This window comes from Xiphias gladius, chromosome 7 (assembly GCF_016859285.1).
Source record: "Xiphias gladius isolate SHS-SW01 ecotype Sanya breed wild chromosome 7, ASM1685928v1, whole genome shotgun sequence".
Classification (NCBI taxonomy): domain Eukaryota; kingdom Metazoa; phylum Chordata; class Actinopteri; order Istiophoriformes; family Xiphiidae; genus Xiphias; species Xiphias gladius.
In genome coordinates, this window is record NC_053406.1 from 18191176 (window position 1) to 18214210 (window position 23035).

The following is a 23035-nucleotide window of genomic DNA, read 5'->3' on the forward strand; positions in this document are numbered from 1 at the left end:
GGTAATCAGAAATGTGCATAAATCCTCTGGCCAGTAGCACTTTCTCAGATATTGATGTGATATCCGCAGTTAAATCGGGGGTATGCAACTGTGTGCTGCTTAACGTTGAGAGCTATGCAGATGTACATTCCAACCAAATATTACTCAGGTGATTTTAGTGATTCAAAGCTCAGAACAAATGGTGTCCTCCCATCATAAAGCCAGCAATATTTCAAGGTAATGGTTAGCTTTGTTTTTGAATTCCTATATTTTAGCCTAGTAAGGCAGACAAAGTTACGCAGTGTTTTATGGTACATCCGTTCTTTATTGCGCAGTCCATTAAGTGACATTGCTTGAAAACAAGAGCATTACTTAACCAGACCAAAAACATACAACCTAAACAATAAACAAAACAGTTACTATTTTTGAACATGTGTATTTGAACATGGATTGGTCCTTGCAAAATAAAGACCCAACAGGCAAACAAACTAATAATGGGAGTCATTCAAGTGTATAACATTTCTAGTACTCTTGCACCCTGTGTTTGGCCTTTGGGATCATCCAGGGAGCATTATTACAGAAGGCAGTTGGTTATCACAAATATCCTAACTAACCTTTGTGTCCAAGGATGTTGTCAGTCATTTCTCCTCTATTCATAGATGGACAAAAACCTGTGCTTTTAATCATCGTCATCGTCGTCGTCATTGAAGTAAACGTGTTGTCCTCTGGGGGCAGATGCACATGTTCTTCCATAGCCCTTAGTGATGCCTGTGGGCTTCTCCTGGGTGGTGATGAGGTCTATGATGGCTGTGATGACAGCACAGTCTTTGGACTGACGGTTTTGCCAGTCCACAGGAGCCGGGTTACGGATTTTATCCTCCAGTAGAGAATCCAGCTCTTTCTTTAATCTCTGTGGAAAAGACAGGAAAGGCGGGTTAGTAAAACTAATCTCATCACAATTGAGATTATGAGTGTGTGTTCATGTGAGTTAGTCCTTCACTTACCTTGACAAGGTGGGCGATGCGTGCCGGGGACCTGAAGACGATCCATTTGTCCACTGCGATGGTCTCCTGGTCCTCATCTTTCTGGATGGTGATGTCTCCTCCGAAAAACAGCAGCGAGAAAGGGGACACTTCAGTGCAATCGTACAGGAAGATCTGAGGACATAAAGAGAGATGTCGCTAACACACAACAACAGGAGTATTACAACAAACACACTAACACACTTAGTGACATGGAGCAGCATCATTATGACACCGTGCCCAACAGCTATTCTGTGGTGTGGGCTGTAAGTGTCCCATTAGTGAAGAGAGGCTGTGCGAGTTTGAAATGTGTTTCAGTGCCTCCAGTGTTACGATAAATGTCATCTTGCCCTGTCTGTGAAACTCGCTAATGTGTTACACTCTTTCCCATCTATTTTCCTCCCTGTGCTAAACTGACAGCTGCTTATGTAGAATAGTTTGACTAATGATACCAAAAATGAAAAATAGAGTTTTGCTGAACAAAGGGCCAAAGTAAGTAAATATTTTTCACAAATTACTGAAAATTCTGAATACTGCAGACAGAAAATAGAAGTGATACTCTATGTAATGCACTGATCTCTATGCACACACTCAAAAACTGCTAAGCTTTAAGGTCGAAAGCTACAGAGACTACATAAACAGCAGACTGAGGTAAAACAAACCCTATTACAGCTTTGAAGTAACAGGCGGAAGTGTTGAAAATTAGCATCAGAGAGGTAGAGAAAGGTGGAGGGAGATGGTGGGAGAAGAGGGGAAAAAAAGAAGTTAAGAGAGAGCAGGGACAACTGCATTTGCCCCATGAATGTCTAATGTGATGTACCACCAGGGGCATTTGCATCAGGAGATATAGTTTAAAGTCATCCCTCACTTTCCTTCTTTCTATAGCACTGTTCTTCGGCTTCCTTCTCTTTCTCAGTAAAATAATGAACTTGACAATCTCCCACTCTTAGAATACCCTACTTTTATAATAGATACAAATGCAGTGGCTTGTGCACAAAACCACTTAAAGACTACAAAAAAAAAAAACATTTAATAGTGGCAATGATGGTCAAATCCAGCAAAATACTTTTCTTCATAAAAACGAAGGAAGGAAAGTGAGAGACAAAGTCACAGGCAGCAATCAGAGGGGACATGAAAGGTGTTTTGCTGCAGAATAGTAATATTCACAAAGAGAGAAAGCATAGAAAGAACAAAGACAGATGGATGGAAGGGAGGGGAGAACGGGAGTGTGAAGAGGGGCAAAAAAAAGAGAAAAAGACAGGAAAAGGGACAGGAATGAGGGTGGTAGTCAGGGGGCTGCATTGACCGTTTTGCCCCCCCTAACGCCCACGCCCACGCCGCCACATCTTACATTGTGTCTGGAAGCTTTGAAGCACAAGAGCCTTTGAGAGAGAGTTGAAAGACAGCATTTTAATCAAATATTCATCCAGTGGCGTAGCACCACTGCTAACCTTTGACCACTGGTTCTTCTTTCCACTCACATACACACTTCAGGGGGGGACACACAAAATCAAAAAGACACGCAGCAACACACTCAAACGTAAAAACACACAACATTCATACACAAAATGGTAAAACATGGGATTAAGTAGCACTCACACTGCTCGTTCTCATCTTGAGGTGATAGATGAGCCACGTGTAGTTGAAGTCTGTCTCTTCAGCATTGACAGATTTCGGGTGGATACACACCTTTCCATCAGCCTGGGTGTACACCTTAACCCTGAGAAAGATAAGATGTTACAGTGTGTGACTAGGTGTGAGTTGTACTGGTAAAAGTCAAACGCCTAATACTTGATTTTAAAAAAACAAAAGATGAAACATCAGAGCTGAAGTTGTTTTTGTCATAGATGTTTTTGATTTCTCCCTTTACAGATGGAGGGAGAAAACTGAACTTTTTTCCCCCCTTCAAAAAGAAGAAGTGAAACATGATATTTCAGTCTCATTAAATGAATCTGTTGAAAAATAAAGATGAAAAAGTATTTGGTTTACGGAAAATTAATTGGTAACGATCCTGAAAATGATTAATAATTTAAGTCATTCATCAAGCAAAATTCAAACCATCAGCATTCATCTGTTGGTATGCGACTACCAACCAGGCACTACAGTATATGGTCATTAAAGGGGAACTCCACCAACTTTGCACATCAGACTTTGTTTCCAGGTCGTGAGGAGTACTAATGTTCTGTTGAATTAAGCCTTTTGTGGCCTTTTGTGGCTCCAGAGGCATCTACTCTAAGTCTAATAAACTGCCTCAAGTGATGTCACTTGAGTCAGTATTAGCGGGGGCCAAAGACAAGTCTGAAAATAAAAAAAATCTGGGTTGTGGAGTTTGACAGAAGCGAGATTACCAGACTTCTGTAGCCCGCCTCTTACCTCTGTTTGAGACTGGTGGTGTGAGGTTACATTAGCCACTACCTGCACAAAACACCTGAATCTGTCCAGTCAAGTGAACTGAGTCAAGTTGCATTGTGGGCAATGTTGTTGGCAGGTTTTGACAAAAAAAGCAGAAAGTGTTGATAAAAATAAACAATTATTATGTTTCTGCTGCATCAAATTTTTTTAACTGGCCATTTTGGCATGAAGGGTACCAAAGAGAAATTGTGCTGCAGTCAGAAAATCATCTTTAACATGAAAGTAAGGCTGCGTTCCAAACTCCTACGTGTCAGCCAGACAAAACCGACTATTTGACTGCAGGGAACAAGCTGCTTTTACCAGTGCTCTGATTTATCAGCAAAAACAAACAAAGTGCTTTATCGAGCAATGAATTATTTAAATATTGCTGAGCTGTGGTGTGGACATGTGAAAACTTACAACTGTATTGGCATCACAACTGTTGTGAATAACTTGCGCAAAGGAAATGACCCTGGCAATTTCACTGTGCAACTGGGTCTAAAGCTGTCAAAGAGACATGAAAACAAAACTGACAGCCCTACTGTGAGAGTTTGTCTGTCTCCCTGTTGTGTGCATCTGTCTTTTGCACACTGGTCACAGCCGCTACCTTTGACAGTTGCCTGAGGGCAGTTTTATGATGAATGCATTGATCTTCAGCTGCAAAGGCGCCTCTGTTTTTGAGAGTTTTCCTAACATAGTCTTTGCACAGCCTTAGGTAATTGTCACAGGACCCTTACAGAACTCTTACCTGAGAGGTCTATTCAGATATTATAGTGTGACGGCCATTTTTCTGTCTACAGATCAATAAGAATGATTGTGCAGTTCTCTCTCTTGTGCTGTGCAGCCCTTTCCTGTCTGTCATTGCTCATCTCCGTTTTTGAATTGGCAGACTCACCCTGGCCTCTTTTTGCTGTGAGATGGTCTGATCATGGCCACCTTAGGATACAGGCCGGCTACAATCACTGCTTTGATTAACTTCTCATTGTCTGAGGAAGGAAGTGAGAGTTAGAGAAAGAACAAATGAGCACTGCTACATTTACATCTCCCATATTGTATTTTATTACTGCTACACAGCCTGGTTTTAAGATTCATAAGAATTAATGTTTTCTGACAGACTATTCACACCCAAAAAAAACTTAGTTACCTGAGTTGACATTAGATTTGGGGTCTCTGGGGTCCTTGCTGCTAACAAAGCCTGCATGCATTAGGTGTTCAGCAAACTGACCCTTCATGTTGTTCAGCATCTGAATGATAAGAAGATAAATTAAAGTCCAACTGAAAATGTAATCATGGACTACCCCTGGTTTTATTTTCAAGGAATTTCAGTGTAGAGCTCAGCACAGCATTCACAAACAGCCTGGCTCACCTGGAGTGTATTGGCAGACAGGAAGTTGTCCCAGCAGTACTCCCTCTCATACCTGGCACCACGCTGTTTCGCTTCCTCCCAGCCCTGGCCAATCAATGGATGATAAATTGAGACATGATCCACTCATACAGAAGACAGAGATGAAAGGAAATTGACAGATGTGGGTTGTTTTACCTGGAAAGCATTGACAATAGTGAGGTGGTCACTCTTAGAGTTTCTGGACAGGGCTTTTCTCCTCATGTCTGCCATCTTCTCTTTACCCTGAGAGAGGGACACATGTATTAAAGACAAGTTCTTTAAGGCTGACTTTGCAATGAAAAAATTCAGAAGATAGAGTGCAGTAATGTGTTGAAGTGTGCGTGTGTGTCGCTGCTGACATAAGCTTTCATGTCTGTGAACTCATCGCCCTACCAGGGGTATGAAGAAAGGGTCTTTGAAGCTGAGTGAAGCAGCAATGGTGAGTACGGGGTCGAGGCAGCCCAACAGAGCTCCGAACAGGATGAGTTTGCCAATGTGAGGCTCCACAGGCAGGCGAGCCAGGTGGAAACCCAGCGCTGTCAGAGTCTCTGAATGGTCCAGGGCATTCTAACAAACAACATTGTCACAATAAACCCAAACAAAATGCACTCGTTTAGTCATCTTCAGCTCAGCACAAGGTTTTTCTAAACAAAACCACAAGAAAAGGAATGGATACTCCCATATTCAAAAGGCACTGCTTTGTTAAAGTGGAAAAAAACTAAAAAGCCTTTATTAACGTAGCAACAGGTTAATAAAGGCAAGGTTCTCCCAGAAGACCAGTGTACAGTCAGTGTGCGTTAGTGTTGCTTTTAACAAGTTGATATGTTAATGAACTCTTCTGTAAGCTTTCAGGAGCAACTGCTTAGTTTTGTTACTGTCAGATCCAAGTACTGCTTCCTCAATTGATTTTCATTTTTTGTTTTAACCTTGTTTGTTAGCATGAAATATTGCTCATGTTTTATCTTCTTAACCGATGTATTAAGTACTGATTTCTCTGTTGGTCCTCGGTTTTTTTTCCCCTCTTCCTCCTCCACCAGAGGGTATGCTACAAAATAACATCCTATGAACTAGCAGATTTTAGATAATGTTTCCAGACAGGAGACCTTGAAACCACAAGCTCAGGTCAAGGGATATTTTCTATTCATGAGATGCAAGTTTTTCAAATGGCTATTTTACTCTTTATACTGGCATTATAGATTAAGCTATTAAAAGCTGAAAAAAAGTCCATTAATTTATTAGGTGATTAATACCAAATTAATACCAAATATTATACCAAATATTTCAGTTTTTCAGCTGTAAGTATTTTATGTTTTTCTTAGCCCTATGTATTGGTAAATTGATCATTTTTAGAATTTTGACTATTGATTAGACAAAACAGGTCATTTGAAGACATTACCTTGGATTTTAGGAATTTTTATGTTTTTTTTTTTTCTTCTTTTTTTTTTTTTTTTTTTTTTTTTTACCATTTTCTGACATTTCATACAGCAAATGATGAAGCAAGAAAGTAATCGACAGACTATTTGATCACCTATATACTGGTTAGCTGCAGCCAATGAGTTGTTGTTCCTGGTTTGTTCTTAACCTAGCCTTTTATTTTTCAAATTTTTTGAATGTTTACTCTTTCTTACCAGGTCCATGAGGTTCTTGATGGCTAAACTGACAGCCTTTTCAGTGGGAGGGTCCAGGGCTTTCTCCAGGAATCGGGCTATAGACCCAAGCTTCAATATCTAGGCAACACAGACCACATCACATTACAGCATGTCATAATTCTTACATCAAATTCCCCTCTCTTTTTCAGAGGGAATTAGTCCCTTAGAAAAGGGCAAGGGAACTGATATCTATTGGAGGCAAACACTTAATTGTGTGCAATACAAGGTCTATTGCAATTAGCTTTATGTGTGTCTTCTTCCCACAGGCATACTGTACGAGGCATGGTTTGCGCACATTACTGTTTACAAGACATATGGGACAAAACAGCCAACAGTGTGTAGTGTTAACCACATCAACATGCTTCTTTAAGTGCTGGGCTGAGCACAGTACAGATGTGGTAAGACCTGATTCTATTAATATCCACATTCTCTAAATGTGTACTCATTTCCACATCAAAAAGTGATTTTTAAATAGACCAAACATCTACCTATAGCAAACTGAAGAGTAAGGAAGCGAACACATTTCTATGTCTGACTAATTGGTTGATGTTGGAGTGTTTATGCATTTGATAGTCTACTCGGGGTTAGCATGTTGTCAGTTTTTCTCTCACATTAAGGGCAGTCTGATGCATTAGTCCGCCTCTCACCCACTAGCTTCAAAAACCACATTACACACATACTCAAATATATCCAACTGAACTAGTGGAAGAGACACACTCAAACGCATATCCATAAAGCCACTAGTGAGAGCAATCATTGCAAACACTAGATCTGGGTGAACTTTGGCTTAATGTTCCATTAGCATGGGTTGAAATATGTCTGACTGGAGTATGAGGATTTAAAAAAGTGAAAGCAAAAATAGGAGGGGAAAAAAATTCTAAGCAACCAAAGAAGAAAGTGACTGTTCATGTAAGAGAACAGGGCTTAGAAGAGGAGTGATTAAGTTGTCTGCAAAAAGAGATAGAAAGAGCTGGAGAGCAAGGGGCACCAGTCGGCCCAGGATGTTCATCCCTAGTTCTCATTAGGCAGCAGAGGCTGTAATTCAATGGAAGACCAAAAACAGAAGCACTGTCCTCGTTCCCCCAAGCACTCACAAAACTCATTCACAGTAATCTTGTCCTCATCTCAACTCCCAAGCCAACACCTATTTGTCTCTCTCTGTTAGTCTGTCTCACTCTCTCTCTGCATATACACAACCTTGATCTGCAGGCAGAGCTCCTCCAGTGGTGTCCTCATAATTTCGGGTAATTGATAGGCATCCAACAGGCTGGCTCTGAGACCATTGTACAGATGATAGCACTTCCCTGGACATACTCTGGAGATAAGTAGGGAAGAAGAGAGTTGGGAGAGAAAAGGATATGTATTTCAAAATCAATAGGATGAAACTGCACACAGTAAACGGCTCCTGCTAATCGGGCCTTGGTCCGCTTTGATGTCAGAACTAGCTAACAGAACAGACGTCTCGAATCACAGACTGGAAACAACCCGGGAGTGTCTACATTCAGCCTTTCTCAGTGTTTACAGACGGGAGGAGAGGAGGAGTGGGCTGATGGGGAAGACTGCCAGAGAGCTGAGATGACAAATTGAAGGAAAAATAATCCTCCTCAGATTAGTACTGCATACCCAGAGGCACTAATATGCAGCATGTCCTCATTATAAAAATATCTACAAAACCCCCTGTGTGCAGACAAACACAGACACACCTGCCGGCACGTCCTTTCCTCTGTTTGGCATTGGCCAGGCTAACCCACTCGGCTGTCATAGTGCTGATGTTGTTGTTGGTGTCAAAGTTGGTCTCCTTAATCTTCCCTCCATCTATCACGTATACAACATCATCTATGGTGATGCTGTGAGGAAGAGTGGAGAGAGAAAAAGAGGGAGTGAAATCAAAAAGGGGATTGAATAAAGACCAAATCAGACAGAAGAAAAAAAAAAAAAAAACACTTCAAAGGAGTCTGTCAAAAAATGCTTAGCTAAAACTCACACACACACACAATCACTCAGAAGTAAAAATAAAATTTAGGCCTTTGGTAGGTTTAGAGTCTGTATTTAGTGTAGGGATGTGAGGGGACTGCACACCTTGCACGCACACAAACTGAGCATTAACAAATTATCTGTCAGAGACTCAGTGTGTTCAATCCAAGCCAATATCACAGTATTCGTAATCAACCCAAGAAATGTATGCTAATTAGCCCGAAATCTGCTGTTTCCATTAAAGTATAGGACCCACTGCATTACACAAAAACGCACACATACACTACCTAATATGACAAAGTGTCATCACTTGTTTTTTTTCTTACCAGAAAGTAACAGCCAAAAATACATTTTCAAAGGGAGCAAGTACAAAGGCTGGACAAGCCAAACAACACACACACACGCACGCACGCACACACGCGCACGCACACGCACACACACACACACACACACACACACACACACACACACACACACATACCTGGTCTCAGCTATATTGGTAGCAATCACAATCTTTCTAACTCCAGGAGGAGGCCTTTTGAACACCTGAGAAAAGTGTGAGAGAAAGATGAGATTGGACTTTTCAGACCTTGAAAAAGGGAATAAAGCAGGATAATCAACAGAAAGGGAGACAGACACAGTCTGTGACACAGACAAAGAAAGAAACAGAAGAATGCTGACCTGTGTCTGATTAACGGTAGGCATGAGGGAGTGCAAAGGGATGATAACGAACCGCTCTGAAACACAACAGGACAACAAAAGAAAAACTCAAACAAAGCACCATTTGCAAATGTAAGATACAAGTGCCAGTGTGAGTCTACAAATATAACCATGAATATTCTGTTACATGCTGAGAATAAATTAATTTACCACAATTATTTACTCATCTTTGGAAACAAATATTATTGTATAGTTATTTAATACAGACAGAAAACTGAGTTAACTTTAATAAACCTAAAAATAAAAAAAAATCATGATGTCCTCCTGCCACATAAATGTATGTATGTTATTTTTATAACAGTTTAGAAATCAGAAACCAGTTAATCAAAGTTTGCTAAAATGAAATGGCTGTGATTGGTCAGAGTTTACCTATGTTTATGATACACTAGAGCAATCAGTCCAAACAAAGCATCAAAATCACACCTAAACAAATATAACTAATTGTGGATTGCAATCTCATAATCATTGTTGTTATTAAATTTGAAAAATGGTTAATTAGCAGCCCTAGATGTGATGTGTCTGCTGGACACAAGAGATCTCCTACTTTACTGTAAGGTGCATTAACAGTGTATGTGCACTGGAGCTTTCAAGTTTCCACATCACACTTCCAAGGCTGCAACAACAAAGGTTTTCATTATCAATAAATCTGCAGAATATTTTCTCGATTAATCAGTTATTTGCTAAGTCTATAAAATGTCAGACAATAGTGAAAATGCCCACTGAAGTTTTCTAGAACACAATTAATTTTCTGTCAATCAACTAAATGATTAATCTTGGTCTGCAAATGATAATTTTCATTGTCAATTAGCCTGTCCAGTATTTTCTTGATTAATCAATTATTTATTAAATCTCTTAAATGTTAAAAAAACTGTGTGCATGTTATGACAGACCAACCATCCAAAACCTGAGGTACTCAATTTACCGTCATATATGACAAATGCATATACTTGTATCCATGTCACATACTCTGCAGATGTGTGTTACAATGTGTGTGTACCTGATCGGAACATCTGCTGAGCCATGAGCAGGTCATTCAGACCGCTGATGTTGTCCCAGCCAGGCAGGAACACCAAGATTGCTCCTTCCTGAAAGAAAAAGACATTGCACAACACTTAACAGCTGAACGACACACACAAACCAGCAGGGCTTTAGTAAAAAAAAAAAAAAAAAAAACAAGAAGAAAAAAACTGCCAACAGAAACCAACAGCCATTAGCCAGAGGAGCCTGAAAAGCAACAAGTGAACAAGGTGCCCGTGTCCTGAAAAGGAGCTGAGCCACGGCAAATAGAGATGACTTGCCCTGAGCTCCCAACCTCCAAATTCAGCCACACAACAGTCCCGCACCCTCACTGCCAACATCATTATGACAACATCTTCTCACTACAGGGCATCTTCTGCTTCACCTTACCCCAGGGACAGACTTGATTCTCTCAAAGCAACAATAAAAGAAAACCAATTAGTCACCTGGAAAATAAAGGCAAACCAATGCAAGCTAAGAAAATATCAGCAAGACAATGGATGATGGTGGCTAAGGGTTGGGGGTACTCCAGTGTGAGCAAATCTCACAATAACTGACCAATTAAAATACAGTAGGTGTCCGCCCCTCAGCCATAAAGACAACATCACATCCAGTGATGCTATCATGGTAAAATAAGATACAGAAACCTTTATTGATTAATGAGGAGCAATTCTGTTCTTGTAACAGCAAAAAAAATTGGACACAGGGAATACAATTAATCAAACTAGCCTGCTAGACAGAATATTTAAAAGAAACTTATAGGTTACAACAAATAATAGAAGTTTTTTTTAATTGTCAACAACTAAAGCACACCTCCACTATCAGATTGAACAGATATACAAATGTGATTTTTTTTGGGGACAATTTGAAAATGTTCTCAAACTACTTAGATACCCCCCCAATCACCTGCTTATTAGAAATATAAACATGTTTTTCTATAAACCTTGCTTAATACAAGTAACCATTCAAGAACTTTACATAGATAAAATACTGTCTAAAATTAGAAAAGTTTCCAATTTCCTAAATTGGGGCAGGAAATATCTGATAAAAGAATAAGTAAACAGAACCCAACCAGGATTTTGACGACAATGTTGGCAGATTTTATTACTCACATTACAAACACATTTCAGTCAGTACTCAAAAAGTAGTGAGGTTTGATACCCGGCTCGAGAATTACTAAATACTAACATTATCAGAGGTATAAGCTAAAGCAACAGGGTGTCTTGAACATTGATGAGAAATATGTGACTGAACTTTGACATAAATATGAAGGTTGCAGTTTATGACATACACATTTAGAACAGATTGTACAAAGCAGTCCAGAGCAGCTCCTAAGGGCAATGCTGTATGCACCATGCTGAAAAGAGTGAGTCAGAGATGAATATTAAGGCATATTTGTCTTCCATAATGTTTTTAAGGCATAGATATCAACTAAAGGCTAATAATAGTTTAAGAAGCTCTAAACATCTGAAACATAAGCAAATTTAAATTTTTATTTTCTCATCAGTGGAGATTCGTTTCAGGAGATGCTGTTTCACCACATCAAAGACCTAAATTTAAACAAAAATGATTCTCAGGATAATATTAAGCTGGTATAAACTAACGCAGTCTTTAAAAAGGAATCTGCTATTCATTTCTTGAGAGGAGATGAGGAAAGACATAAAAAGAAGCTTCTGGGACCTGAGCACCCCTGCCTTTTAATTAAAGCTAATTATTATTACCCGTGCTCAACCACTGGCACCCACGTGGGACTGTATATGTACGTGTTAATGTCTGTGCATGTGTACGTGTGTGAAAGACAGAGGAGAAGCAGAGATGCAGGCACTGTGCCTCGTTACAACCTGACAGAAACACACGTTGACAGACATGCAGTATTGACAGGTCCCTAATGAATTCCAACAAAACAGTAAGTAACAGTAAAGTAAGCTCTGTTGAGTTGGCCCACTATTGAGCATGTACACACACCAAACCTCCCACATACACGCACACACAGTTGCATCCAGCAGGCGTTCATTATTGCCACCATGTCAACCCCCTAGGTATCTAATCACAGACCCCTGCAACATAATTAACCAATCATCACAGTTGAAAGCCAGGCAGTCACAGCAGATCCACCGGTTCCCTCTCAGCCATTTGACAATGCCACGGCAAATCAGCTGGTTGACTGGCTCAGGGTGGCCGTGACTGAAAGAAGTACAGCTTCATATGGGAAGGGATAATCATTCTGTCTATCTGCGTTAGTCACTCATCATTCTGGACCTGTCTCTTTGCTCTGTTCCTCTCTAATATATGTTTTTCACAAACACAGCTACAAACCAACATAAATACTTTAAACTAGTTCCACTTCACTTGGAAAATGCAGAAAAAAATGAGAGCAAGTTCTTCTCACTCATTATTCTCCTCTTAATATTGACAATAGGCTGCATTGAATGGTATTGTTTGAGATATTCTGCTCATTTGTGTACGTCTGTTCTCGCATTTGTTAGTAATGGTCTGCATGACTCTGTGACTAGAGACAAGGGAAAAATACAATAAACAGTCTGCAAATACATATTTGAACAGGGAATTTACTAAAATAGCAACTTTTTTTTTTTTTTTTTGCATTAATTGATTATCCCCAAATTGTTCCCACACTAACAACTCCTGATGCAGATACAACGCTGAGATAAAAATTTGTAAATTTAGCATGAACTGGAAAGAGAAAAACATGCGTTGGGAGAGCATCTGTTCGATAACTCATTAGCACAGATCTGTTGCCAGGATCTGAGTTATTTCCTATGATCTAATGTCGCTCTTCGAAACTAATGCTCCTGATCCTTCCATCTGCTCCGACTAGGAATATACTGTACTTCTCTCCTTTTATTAACTTTTACTATGCCTCCGCGCCAGCGACATCCAGGGAGAGGCATACAACCACGACGCAGTAATTTTAGTTTGATCTGAAACCATCTTCCTCTAAATTAATAGGTCCAAAAACCACAAGACAAGTTTCAGTGACACGAGCACTCCAGGCTTTTAGACTACTCAAGACACATAACACGCTACCTAGAATCCCATTTTCATCTCTGAGTACAAATGTGCTTTATTAAAAATCTAATTTCAGACACCAGAATTTGCCTGACCTGAAACCAGACATCCAGCGTTACACTCACCTCCTCATTGAGCACAATATGACGGATTAGTGCGAGGACTAGCTCCAGATCAATCTTTTCATCATTATCCAACATCTCCAGTGCCGCAATGGTGTCGTCAGAGTATCTGTAAAACATAGGACATAGACAATGGATAAATAAATAATCCACCTTCTTCAATGCTTTAACATGGTAACAAGCTGTTCCCAAATTTCCAACTATTTCCTTTCTTGTTATGGATTCATGAGATTTATGCATGTGCAGACAGAGGTTATTCTCCATAAACACAATCATTAACTGTTAATCGGTTTCTCTGTTTGTCTCTTTTTTTGATATATTATCTTTATTTCCCGGCTCTAATGCACGGGTTTGAATTGTTGCAAATAATTTTGAAAGTTTCCAAAAATGGAAATGCTCTTCCCTGTTCATCGCATTCGATGTGAGATTGACAGGTCATTAATCGGTTCATCGGAGTGAGAGAATGAAGACTTTTCGATGTCTGTATAGGACTGTCACGGTCCCTGCATTGTTAAACATAATAAAAACTAGGCAATTTATTCCAAATAGTGAGAAAAAGATCTTTATATTCCACAGGCATTTCAGCCAGGAGTCTATACAAAACAAAATGAGTGCTTTCTGTTCTCGTTTTCGTGCATGTGAAGCATAATAAGCTGATGTCATTTCTCAGGTGTTTTACTTTAGTTGTGTTACACAGTACTTCAAATAATATTTGAACAGCTTCACAAAAGAAGCCTGAACCTCTCCTTTAAGTCACAGCCATGAAGTGCTAAATGGGCCCCTCATTGCCACTTAAGCCGGAAAATAACTTTGGCATCAAGGACCTTCTATACCTGCATACTGCGTAGGAAGGCATTGTAGGTGCATGCAGTGTAGGAAGTTATCTATAGTTCTGCCTAGAGCCGTGCCCACTGACTGTTGTAGCCCTGTCACATCGTTGTAAGATCGTATGTGCACAGGCAGTGTTGTGTTTGAATAGACTTTCTACCAGGTGCAGCGCACCAGAAGCAATCATGTTTACATTCTCTCACATTCACTTCTTTCACAGTAATAATGGCAGCAATGAAAAGGGACTGCACTGCAAATACTGTAGTTGTATTAAATGAGGAAGAATGTTTGTTCAGTGTTACTGAGAAGAGAAACATATCTCAAGTGGAGCTAAGAGTTATTAAAGGGAGTTATTTATTTTAAAAGGGCTGCAATCTGGCAGCTGCTGGTGCCAACTTAACTACCCTGCTGTCCTCACCAACTCACCTGTCCTGCAGTGTGCGTGCATAACAAGGCCAGCTCTCCTTGTATTCCTCCTCTTTTTCCTCCTTCTCAGGTCTGGAGTGGCGCCCCTGCCAAAAGCCTCTCTTCCATGAGGGGCGCCGGTCCTGATTCTGGGGACGGTACCTGGCACAGAGACATCAACCAGTTTATATAAAAGGAAAGGGACATAGTGGTTCCATCTGTATTTTGTAAGTGTGTGTTTGGGCGTAGAGTTGTTCTACCTGGTCATCTCTACAATGTCCTCTAGTAGGAACTCTTCCACTGGGAACGTCAAACCAGGGATGTGGATCATTGGACAGTTGTCTAAAGGGAGTATGACACAAGGAAAGGGGTAGATGAGAAGGAGGAACAATCCAAACCAACTAAATTGAAACATTTTTGTTGAACAAAATTTGGTATGTCACTCTGTGGGTTGCGTACCGAAATATTTAGAAAACTTCTCTGCGTTGAGCGTGGCACTCATGAGGATGACCTTGAGATCGTCCCGGACGCTGAGTAGGTCCTTCACAATGATGAGCAAAACGTCCGATTGCAGGTTCCTCTCATGGATCTCGTCCAAAACCAGGTGACTGACACTGGACAACAATCTGACAGAAGGAAAAAAAACAGGGGACAAGCTTTAAATCTAATGGATCAGTGGTAAGTTTAATTTGTCAAGAGGCTGTATGTCCTAACTAGGCCTGAAAAATGGCTATTCTGTTTCCTGTGTACGGCTGTATTTGCTACCTTCGTCGAGAGGGTAGCTCTATTTGTCAAATGTTTCCCTTTTTTTCACATTTGGCCACAGAATTCTTCAACAATGAAGCGTAGATCCAAATTTATTTTATTTTTACCAAGGAATCTTGGTTAGAGGCCACATCCATTTCTGCGTAAAGAGATTTGCCACTAATTTGAATTATTGGCAAAACAGTTTTTTCTCACTTTTCAAAAAAAAAAAAAAAAGTGGTATCTTTGCGATCTATACTTGAATTTAACCAAAAATACTTTGTTTTTTGTGCTTATCTGTATAGTAGTAGTCTGAAATAATGAGTAAAAAGGGTCTGGGGAACTGAAAAGGTTAATGACAAATGTAGACATAGGTGCAGCCCATATAGACTGTCAGCTTGTAGGCCAGCTGCTATGTAAATATACCTTAATGACAAAAAGTTGCAGCATTCTGTCAGACAACTGTAGTCCTAAACTAACTCACTAGAGTCATCCCAATTCTGAAAGAGCGTAAAGCAAGACAACAAGGAAAGCTGGCACGCTCACTTAGTCTCTGTGGTTTTTCTGAAGACACTCAGAATGCAAGGATGCATTTGCAGGGATGAGTCAACACGAGCTTTGTGTGTGTGTGTGTGTGTGTGTGTGTTTGTCTTCATTTCTCTGCCAATGAGAATGGAGACCCATACTAATGCTTCTTCTACAGACAGTAGAGTCAACCACAAATCAATGGAGAAAAAACAGTGACACACAAGGAATAAGAGAAGGGAGGAAGAACAGCTGGAACAGAGACACTGAGAAGAAAAGCTGAGAAGAAGAAATGCTGGGAGAAGATTTGCTGAGGATGAGGAAGCACGGAGACTCACGGGTCTGAGTGAAGCCACTGAAGAATAATGCCTGTTGTACAGTACAGGACCGAACCTTGTCTCCGTGGCAACCGGCTGAGACACAGGAGGAGAAAAACGTGTTAAGTGAAGACAAAGGTTGCCAGGATGAGTTTCTTCGCTGATTTTTCTTCATTTGTGTGTGCTACTGTTAAAGACGCCATTGTCTTTCATATATTTCCACCCTATCTAATAATTAATGTAATAGGTTATAAGGGTATAGGCACTTGTGTACACAATATCTTTATACCATACGACACATATATCCATAATTATTATTCAGTGATGAAAAGGTTATCCAATGAATAGCAACATTGAAATAACATCCCATTTATTTTAATCCCAAAATTGTTATATATTAATCCCAAAAGCAGCAACTTCCTCTATTATGATACATAAAAACAAATTACTCTGACAATTGAAGCACATTAAAGGCTTTTTTTGCAAAAAATTGATGCAAATGTGATAGGTCCAACAGAACCTAGACTCATTTCAGGAGAAATAACACTAATAACAATAAAATAAATTTTTATGAAGCACATTTTGAAACAGGGTTACAAAGTATTTCAGAACATCAATACACAATATAAATAGTATAATATAACAACTAAAGCAGTGAAACAAGCAAACAATGGGCGAAATTAGACCTCACTGATAAATATATATCGGTTACCCAGTGCAATGATACATCAGCATATTGATAATAAAAACATACAGAAAATAAATGATAGTAAAATAGAGTGATAACAGCGATTTATTTTAACACATAAACTTAGTAAGTAGTATGTTTATTATAAAATTAAAAGAAACTACTAAAGGGAAAGCTTGCCAGGGGCCAGGCACTTTGGCTGGATTAATATGCTGAGTGGCCTCAGGGCAAATAGGAGCTGCTGGACCGCTATTGCCTACCCATTCTTCCCACTCTCTGTGCAATGTGTGCAGCTTTTCTATATTGCAATATTACTTAGCAAAAGTTTTGCTTTGTGGTTATTTGATTAATAACAAATTAATTTAGTAATATGCTACATATAGGCACAAACTTGCAACAAAAGTATGTTTCATCACACGGACCCTCTTCCAGACACAGCCTCAAGTACCAACTTTAAGGCTTTCAAAAAACAGTAGCTAGGTGTTTATTCAGCAGAATACTTCTCAGTGATCACTTAAAGTACATCAGTTCTGAAATTGAGAAGAGGCTAAAAATTAGCTACTGTAAGCTCCAAGTTTTTTTTTCTTTCTAAACATCAAAGTACAAGTTCTCTACCATCTAACAGTTATATGACAGTTCTGAAATCTCATGGCTGAGAGAGATTATTATGAATCTGATTAATTTTATTTACTCTAAACAGTTTCCTACTTTAGGTTTATTATAATTATCCATCATTTGTTGCACTATACCAGCACCAGAGAGAACGAATTTATTGCAATGACTGTCTGCACTGACTGCGTTGTGTAGAGAAATACACTGTTTCAGACAAGATTAAATGTGTTCTTGCCAATTTGTATTCAGTTTTTAAAGAAGCTGATTACCCACTGAGAGACCAACATAAGAAAAGAGTGCAGAAGTGTGGACCTCTTTATATTAGCTGCTATGTGGGGGAGCTAGCGCATCAATAGAAGTTTAACAAAGCTTGAAGTACAAATTGCCAGTTTTTGCATATACCAACTGAGAGACACCCATGGTCTCCATTACTGAAAGTGACAGTAGGCAGTGACAGCACAGCAGTAAAAATACAGCTCATAATGATGCCTTTCTGAATTGCTTTGTCTTTGTTTAAGTTCTTTGATACAAAATTTTGCTTTAGTTATTGTTTTTCTCCCTTATGGAGAGCTCTGAATCACAACTGCTGTAACTTCATGTAACTACAGAAAAATATAGCACCACATGTAAAGATTCAGAAAATGTGGAAGCACCTTGTTATTTGTGCCATTTCTTTGCCAGTCAGTAATCTTTTTTCTCTGCCCATTCTTTTACCTCTCATCCCCTGCATCAGTCTCCCTTCATACCACACCTGAGTTGCCTCTTTTCTTACTGTATCTATCTCATCCCCTCTCATACTCCATACTCTACTGTATATATTTCACTTTAGACTGCTGCTCCCTCTCGCCCCCTGCAACTGTCCACTCACTCTGTCTGCGTACCGTTCAAATGCCTTTCTTGCCAGCTTTGTGCATCTCTTCCTGTGTGTGTATGGTCTCAGATTATCATTCCCATCTACTAATCCTTATATCTCCTGTCCTTCAAAAAAATTAATTTCCTGTGGTATTCATTCATCCCATATATTTCCCTTATCCATCTTAATTGAGCCTATTCATCAAGAAACTCCCTCTGAATACAAAATAAGACAGTCTCGATGCATGCATCAAGCACATGTAGTTTACATTAATATATTTATCTATATGCAAAACAATACACATTTAGAGGTATGTCATCTTATGATCTGAAGACCATCATTTGAATATATTCTTCAGTGGGGATACTAGTACCAAGAAAATCTAAAGGCTACCACATCAAAGTTAATAGCATGGCTCTGGAACGACCAGCCATGCAGGAAGGCAACACTAGATCTTTTTAATCACTAACATACATTGGAGAAGACCTGAATTGGCAGCAATTCAGAAGTCTGGAACCAGACTAAGAAAGACATAGAGAAACAGTCTCTTTGCTAGCTGGAACAACCTTACCAGCAACAAAAACAATGCTGAAATCAGATTTTTCTGTCGGTTTCTCAATCACTAAACCAAATGCTGTGTGTGCCAATTAAACATTACTTCAAATGTATACATCAACATATGTTCTTAAAGACTTCCTTACCTCTGTAGGCGGATTTGGTAACCACAAGAATTTCCATTCCCTACACTTTCTGCCCTCTCTGCTGCTACACGCTCTGCTACCTGAGAGAAGGCACACACACACAAACATTTAAGAGCAACAGCAACATATGATCCGACACAGCCAGACCTGAAAAACCAGCAGAGTACATACCGAGATGGCACTGATGCGACGAGGCTGCGTACAGACCACCCGGCAAATCGAGCCCATGCCTCTAGTGATATAGTCATCTAGGATGAACTGGGTGACCTGAGTGGTCTTTCCACACCCTGTCTCCCCACTCACAACCAGGACACGGTTAGAGTTGATGAGGTCCACCAAATCCTGAGGACAGAAAGATGGAAGCAGATGAGAGGAAGTGGAGGGATAATGGGATAAGGAGGAGGAAAAGGGGATAGAGGATAATAATTTTTCAAAAAACAGATACAAATTTAGTTTTAGCAGAAATGTGTCATTCACGATTGGGAGGACAGAATTTGCTTTAATAGTGTATGTAATCAAAAACTTACCTCTTTTTTCTGATAAGATGGTAGTTTTTCCCGGAATTTCTGAAGACAAAAAAATGAGCAAACATTTGATAACACTTAGTGAAATCAACAGAATCAAGAGCAGATGTTCTTTCTTTATAACTTGATATAAGGTACAGTTTTAGCACATCAAAACAACTACATAGTTCTAATAAACACAGATAACCACAGATTCTGTCTAGTAGCTTGACAACAGTTCAGGAATTCTTCAATATTCATTCAGTGAAATATGACGTAACAATGCTGTGATACTGTGACAGACTAATGACTAATACAATTTGTAACATTATTTTGTATTTATATGGAATATTTTCATAATATTACTAGAAATACAAATTACCATAAGGCCTAGCTTTTTTCTGCATTAGGGTCTGTAAAGGTAAACATCTGTCAACCTGTATATCTCAGAGAAGCAAACATGGCAATAAATTCCTGCAAACCAACTGGCACGTGTTATTAATTATAAAGACAAAGATACTCTCTGCCTTTCATAATCTCTAATTATCGTTTTGCTGTATTGTCAACTCCACTCTCAATTGCTTTAGGAACCCCAAACAAATCATCATAGAACTTTGATCATATAATATCAAAAAAATATCAATTAGGTTGCACAGCTAAGCCTAACATCAAGCCCTTAACTTTTACCACTATATATATCAAACTTGATACTAATCATTATACTCACCAGCATTTCTTTGTACTTTGTATCTGATTTCTTGCTATGCAGGTCTCTCTTTAAGTAGTCATCCAGTGAACTATCTCTGACTACTTCCTGAAATAAGAATTCCAGATCCTTGTGTCTCCTTCTCAGTTTCTCTTTCTCCTCCTGCTGCTGCTGCTGCTGCTGCTGCTGCTGCTGCTGCTCTTCTTCGTCCCACTTGTCCGGAGGTTCATCTTTAACGACTCCCGGTGTAAAGTAACTAAACAAAAACATTGCAGTGTGTAAATATCTGCAATATAGTGGATCACCAGACAAGACTGGTTGTTCTGTGATTGTGGCCTGGAGCACCATCAAATTTTAAACTACATTTATGGAGCAGGTCACATCTTTCTTAGCAAGCGTTTGATTTACTTACCGTTGTGATTTGTAAGCTGCTTTCTTCTGGCCTGAACTAACTTCTTCCTCCTCTTCCTCAGATTTGATCTCGATCTTGATCTGTTTATCCTCTTCAGGCATATCCCCATCAAAGTAACTGCAAAGGTCATAGACACGATAATTAGTGTCCTACTTGTGTCAGCAGTCACAGCTGAAAAATTACTGATACTCCAGGCATTTTAATCTTATCACATTTTCTTTATTGTAAGATAAAAACTAAACAATGCAAGTCTCAGATAAAAAAAGCTATGCAAGCTGTTCTCACCAGTGACTACTTCTACTGGCATCTGCCTGCCAGTTGTGAGACGTGGAGGCTCTTGCATCCCTGCCACCTCTCTCTGGACCAGGCTGGTCATTCTGGACAGAGTTAAGCAGCTTGGTAATGTTCTGCTCTCTCGCCTCATCCATCTGGACCTCCGCCCGCTGTACACAGACATGGAAAGGGGAAAGTTCAGCCATAACCTTGCAGTTAGCCTTATCTAATGTAATACCAGGGCTTGGTTTGAAGCAATCTTTCCTAGTGTTTTGGCAAATTTGATTTTATCCCAATGAAAATTCCCCACTGAATCTGAAACTTCGAAATCCATGTATCAGTAATTTGCAGTGCTTCTGTCATAATTCTGGCCAAGTTTGGTCATTTTTGCATTTTAGTGACAGCTGAAGGATTACCTTCTCAATTAGCACTTGGTAACTTCTGTTTTAAAAAATTCCTATATAATAAATAAAGTTTCGGGACATTCAGGAAAAGTGTTCATTGTTTTGGCCACAGTCCATGCCTATGCCTCATACTCTGCAGTTGACATTTAATTTCAGAGCGCAGACCTATTTTCTAGCAGAAGTTAATAACTCATTGAGGAAATAACTGTCACCTTCTTTGTATCTTTTGTCTCTCTCATATCTCTGCTGAAGGCCAAGATCTCGGTTTCTAACAGTGATGGAAAAAGTATTCAGATCCTCTACTTAGAATAGTCTGCTACAAGTAAAAGGTCTGCATTTTAAAGCCTACTTAAGCAGAAGCACAAAAGTATCAACAGAAAAAAAGTGCTTTAAGTATCAAAAGGAAAAGAACTTGTTCTGCAGTAAAAGTGTCCTTGACTGGTTAATTATTCTGCCTGACATTATTAGATTAATAATACTGAGGCAACAGCGTGCAATTCGCATCTTACCGTTGTTGCTGAGTTTCAAGATAAATCTGAGGGGTCTTGAGATGATTAATGGAAGAGGAAGGAAGAAAAACAAAGGTCTGATACACACATTTGTATTTATATTTCAGACATTTCTATAATCTTTAATTAGTTTGGAAATATAAGTTGAACATTTATTTAAATGAAACCCTGTGAGAAGTTTAGAGAAGAAATGTCTCTAAGAGCCACTGTAAACATGACATGGGGCCCAAATTAGACACTGATTTTATATAAGAGGTGACAGGCCAGAAGGCTTGTGAAATCACTGGTTTAGTCTTAAATATTGTGTTGTATTTTATAAACTTATATGCTGTTTTATGTACAAAAAATAAATAAATAATGTACTTTGTTTCTTTTCGCCACTGCTAATAAACTGAAAACCTGCACGCAGCAACGTGCAAATGGATGCACCCAAACACAATCCATACCGATCTCCGGTCAGCCTGTTTCCTCCTCACGGCTCCGTATCTTGCGTACCACAGACCAATCTCACGTCCCTTCAAGTGTGGAGGAGGACGGTCCCGCGGTCCACCTCCACTTCGGTCCTGGTCAAAGTCGGAACTCTGTCCTCTGGAACCTCCTGCGTCTGCTCCTCTGTCCCACCTTTCTCTGCTGCCATCTCTGTACCCTCGACCTCCCCTTCTGCCCCTTCTTCCACCCCCACCGCCGTATCCATAACTCATGGCGCCGTCACAAACAAGCCGGGGTGGCAGCAAATATTCTTTAACCGGTAACTAGGATGCTAACAAACGTTGCGTCACTTAGATACACGCAGTGCCGGATGGATTTGTGGACTAGACCGTTAAGTCCAAAATATGAGGCTACACCCATGTAGCTACTGACAGTTAAATTCTTAATATCTACATGTACAATTTAAATTCTGACCCACTAATTCACTCGTAAGACAGCAACAGTGAGATGCTGCTGTCAAAATGTAGCAGTTCTAAAGATCGTTTCCATCCGGCACGTCGCACAGTATCGACGTCGGTCTTCTTCTTCTTCTTCTTCTCCTCGCTTTCTTTGCAATACCTAATTTAGCTGCATGCCGCCACCTGCCGCACCGGAGTATGTAGAATAGGATCTAGTTGAAATTAGTCTAAAATAAGGAAATACAATAAGTTAAAAAAAAAACAAAACAAAAAAACTATATTCTATTAAATGTCAATCTGGTGCTTACTAAGATTTATATGACCCCTCTCTGAGTTTCCCACATTTTATCTCATTTGTTTCTAGTATGCTTTCCAAATCCCAT

General features: G+C 39.6%; 1 protein-coding gene across 1 annotated transcript; it reads right to left on the bottom strand.

The window, feature by feature from the left end:
* Nucleotides 1–262: 262 nt before the first annotated feature.
* On the bottom strand, nucleotides 263–22785 carry dhx36 (DEAH (Asp-Glu-Ala-His) box polypeptide 36). Its single transcript, XM_040129906.1, has 26 exons — nucleotides 22212–22785; nucleotides 20865–21022; nucleotides 20580–20696; nucleotides 20189–20423; nucleotides 19486–19524; nucleotides 19130–19300; nucleotides 18959–19038; nucleotides 16126–16200; nucleotides 14978–15144; nucleotides 14779–14860; nucleotides 14540–14680; nucleotides 13289–13394; nucleotides 10117–10204; nucleotides 9081–9136; nucleotides 8881–8945; nucleotides 8129–8272; nucleotides 7623–7740; nucleotides 6405–6503; nucleotides 5170–5343; nucleotides 4933–5019; nucleotides 4759–4842; nucleotides 4537–4636; nucleotides 4288–4378; nucleotides 2601–2721; nucleotides 984–1136; nucleotides 263–889 (listed from the first exon to the last, which is right to left on the bottom strand). Exons 1-26 carry the CDS (start codon nucleotides 22464–22466, stop codon nucleotides 659–661), a joined length of 3237 nt encoding a protein of 1078 aa, XP_039985840.1. The 5' UTR covers nucleotides 22467–22785; the 3' UTR covers nucleotides 263–658.
* Nucleotides 22786–23035: the final 250 nt, after the last annotated feature.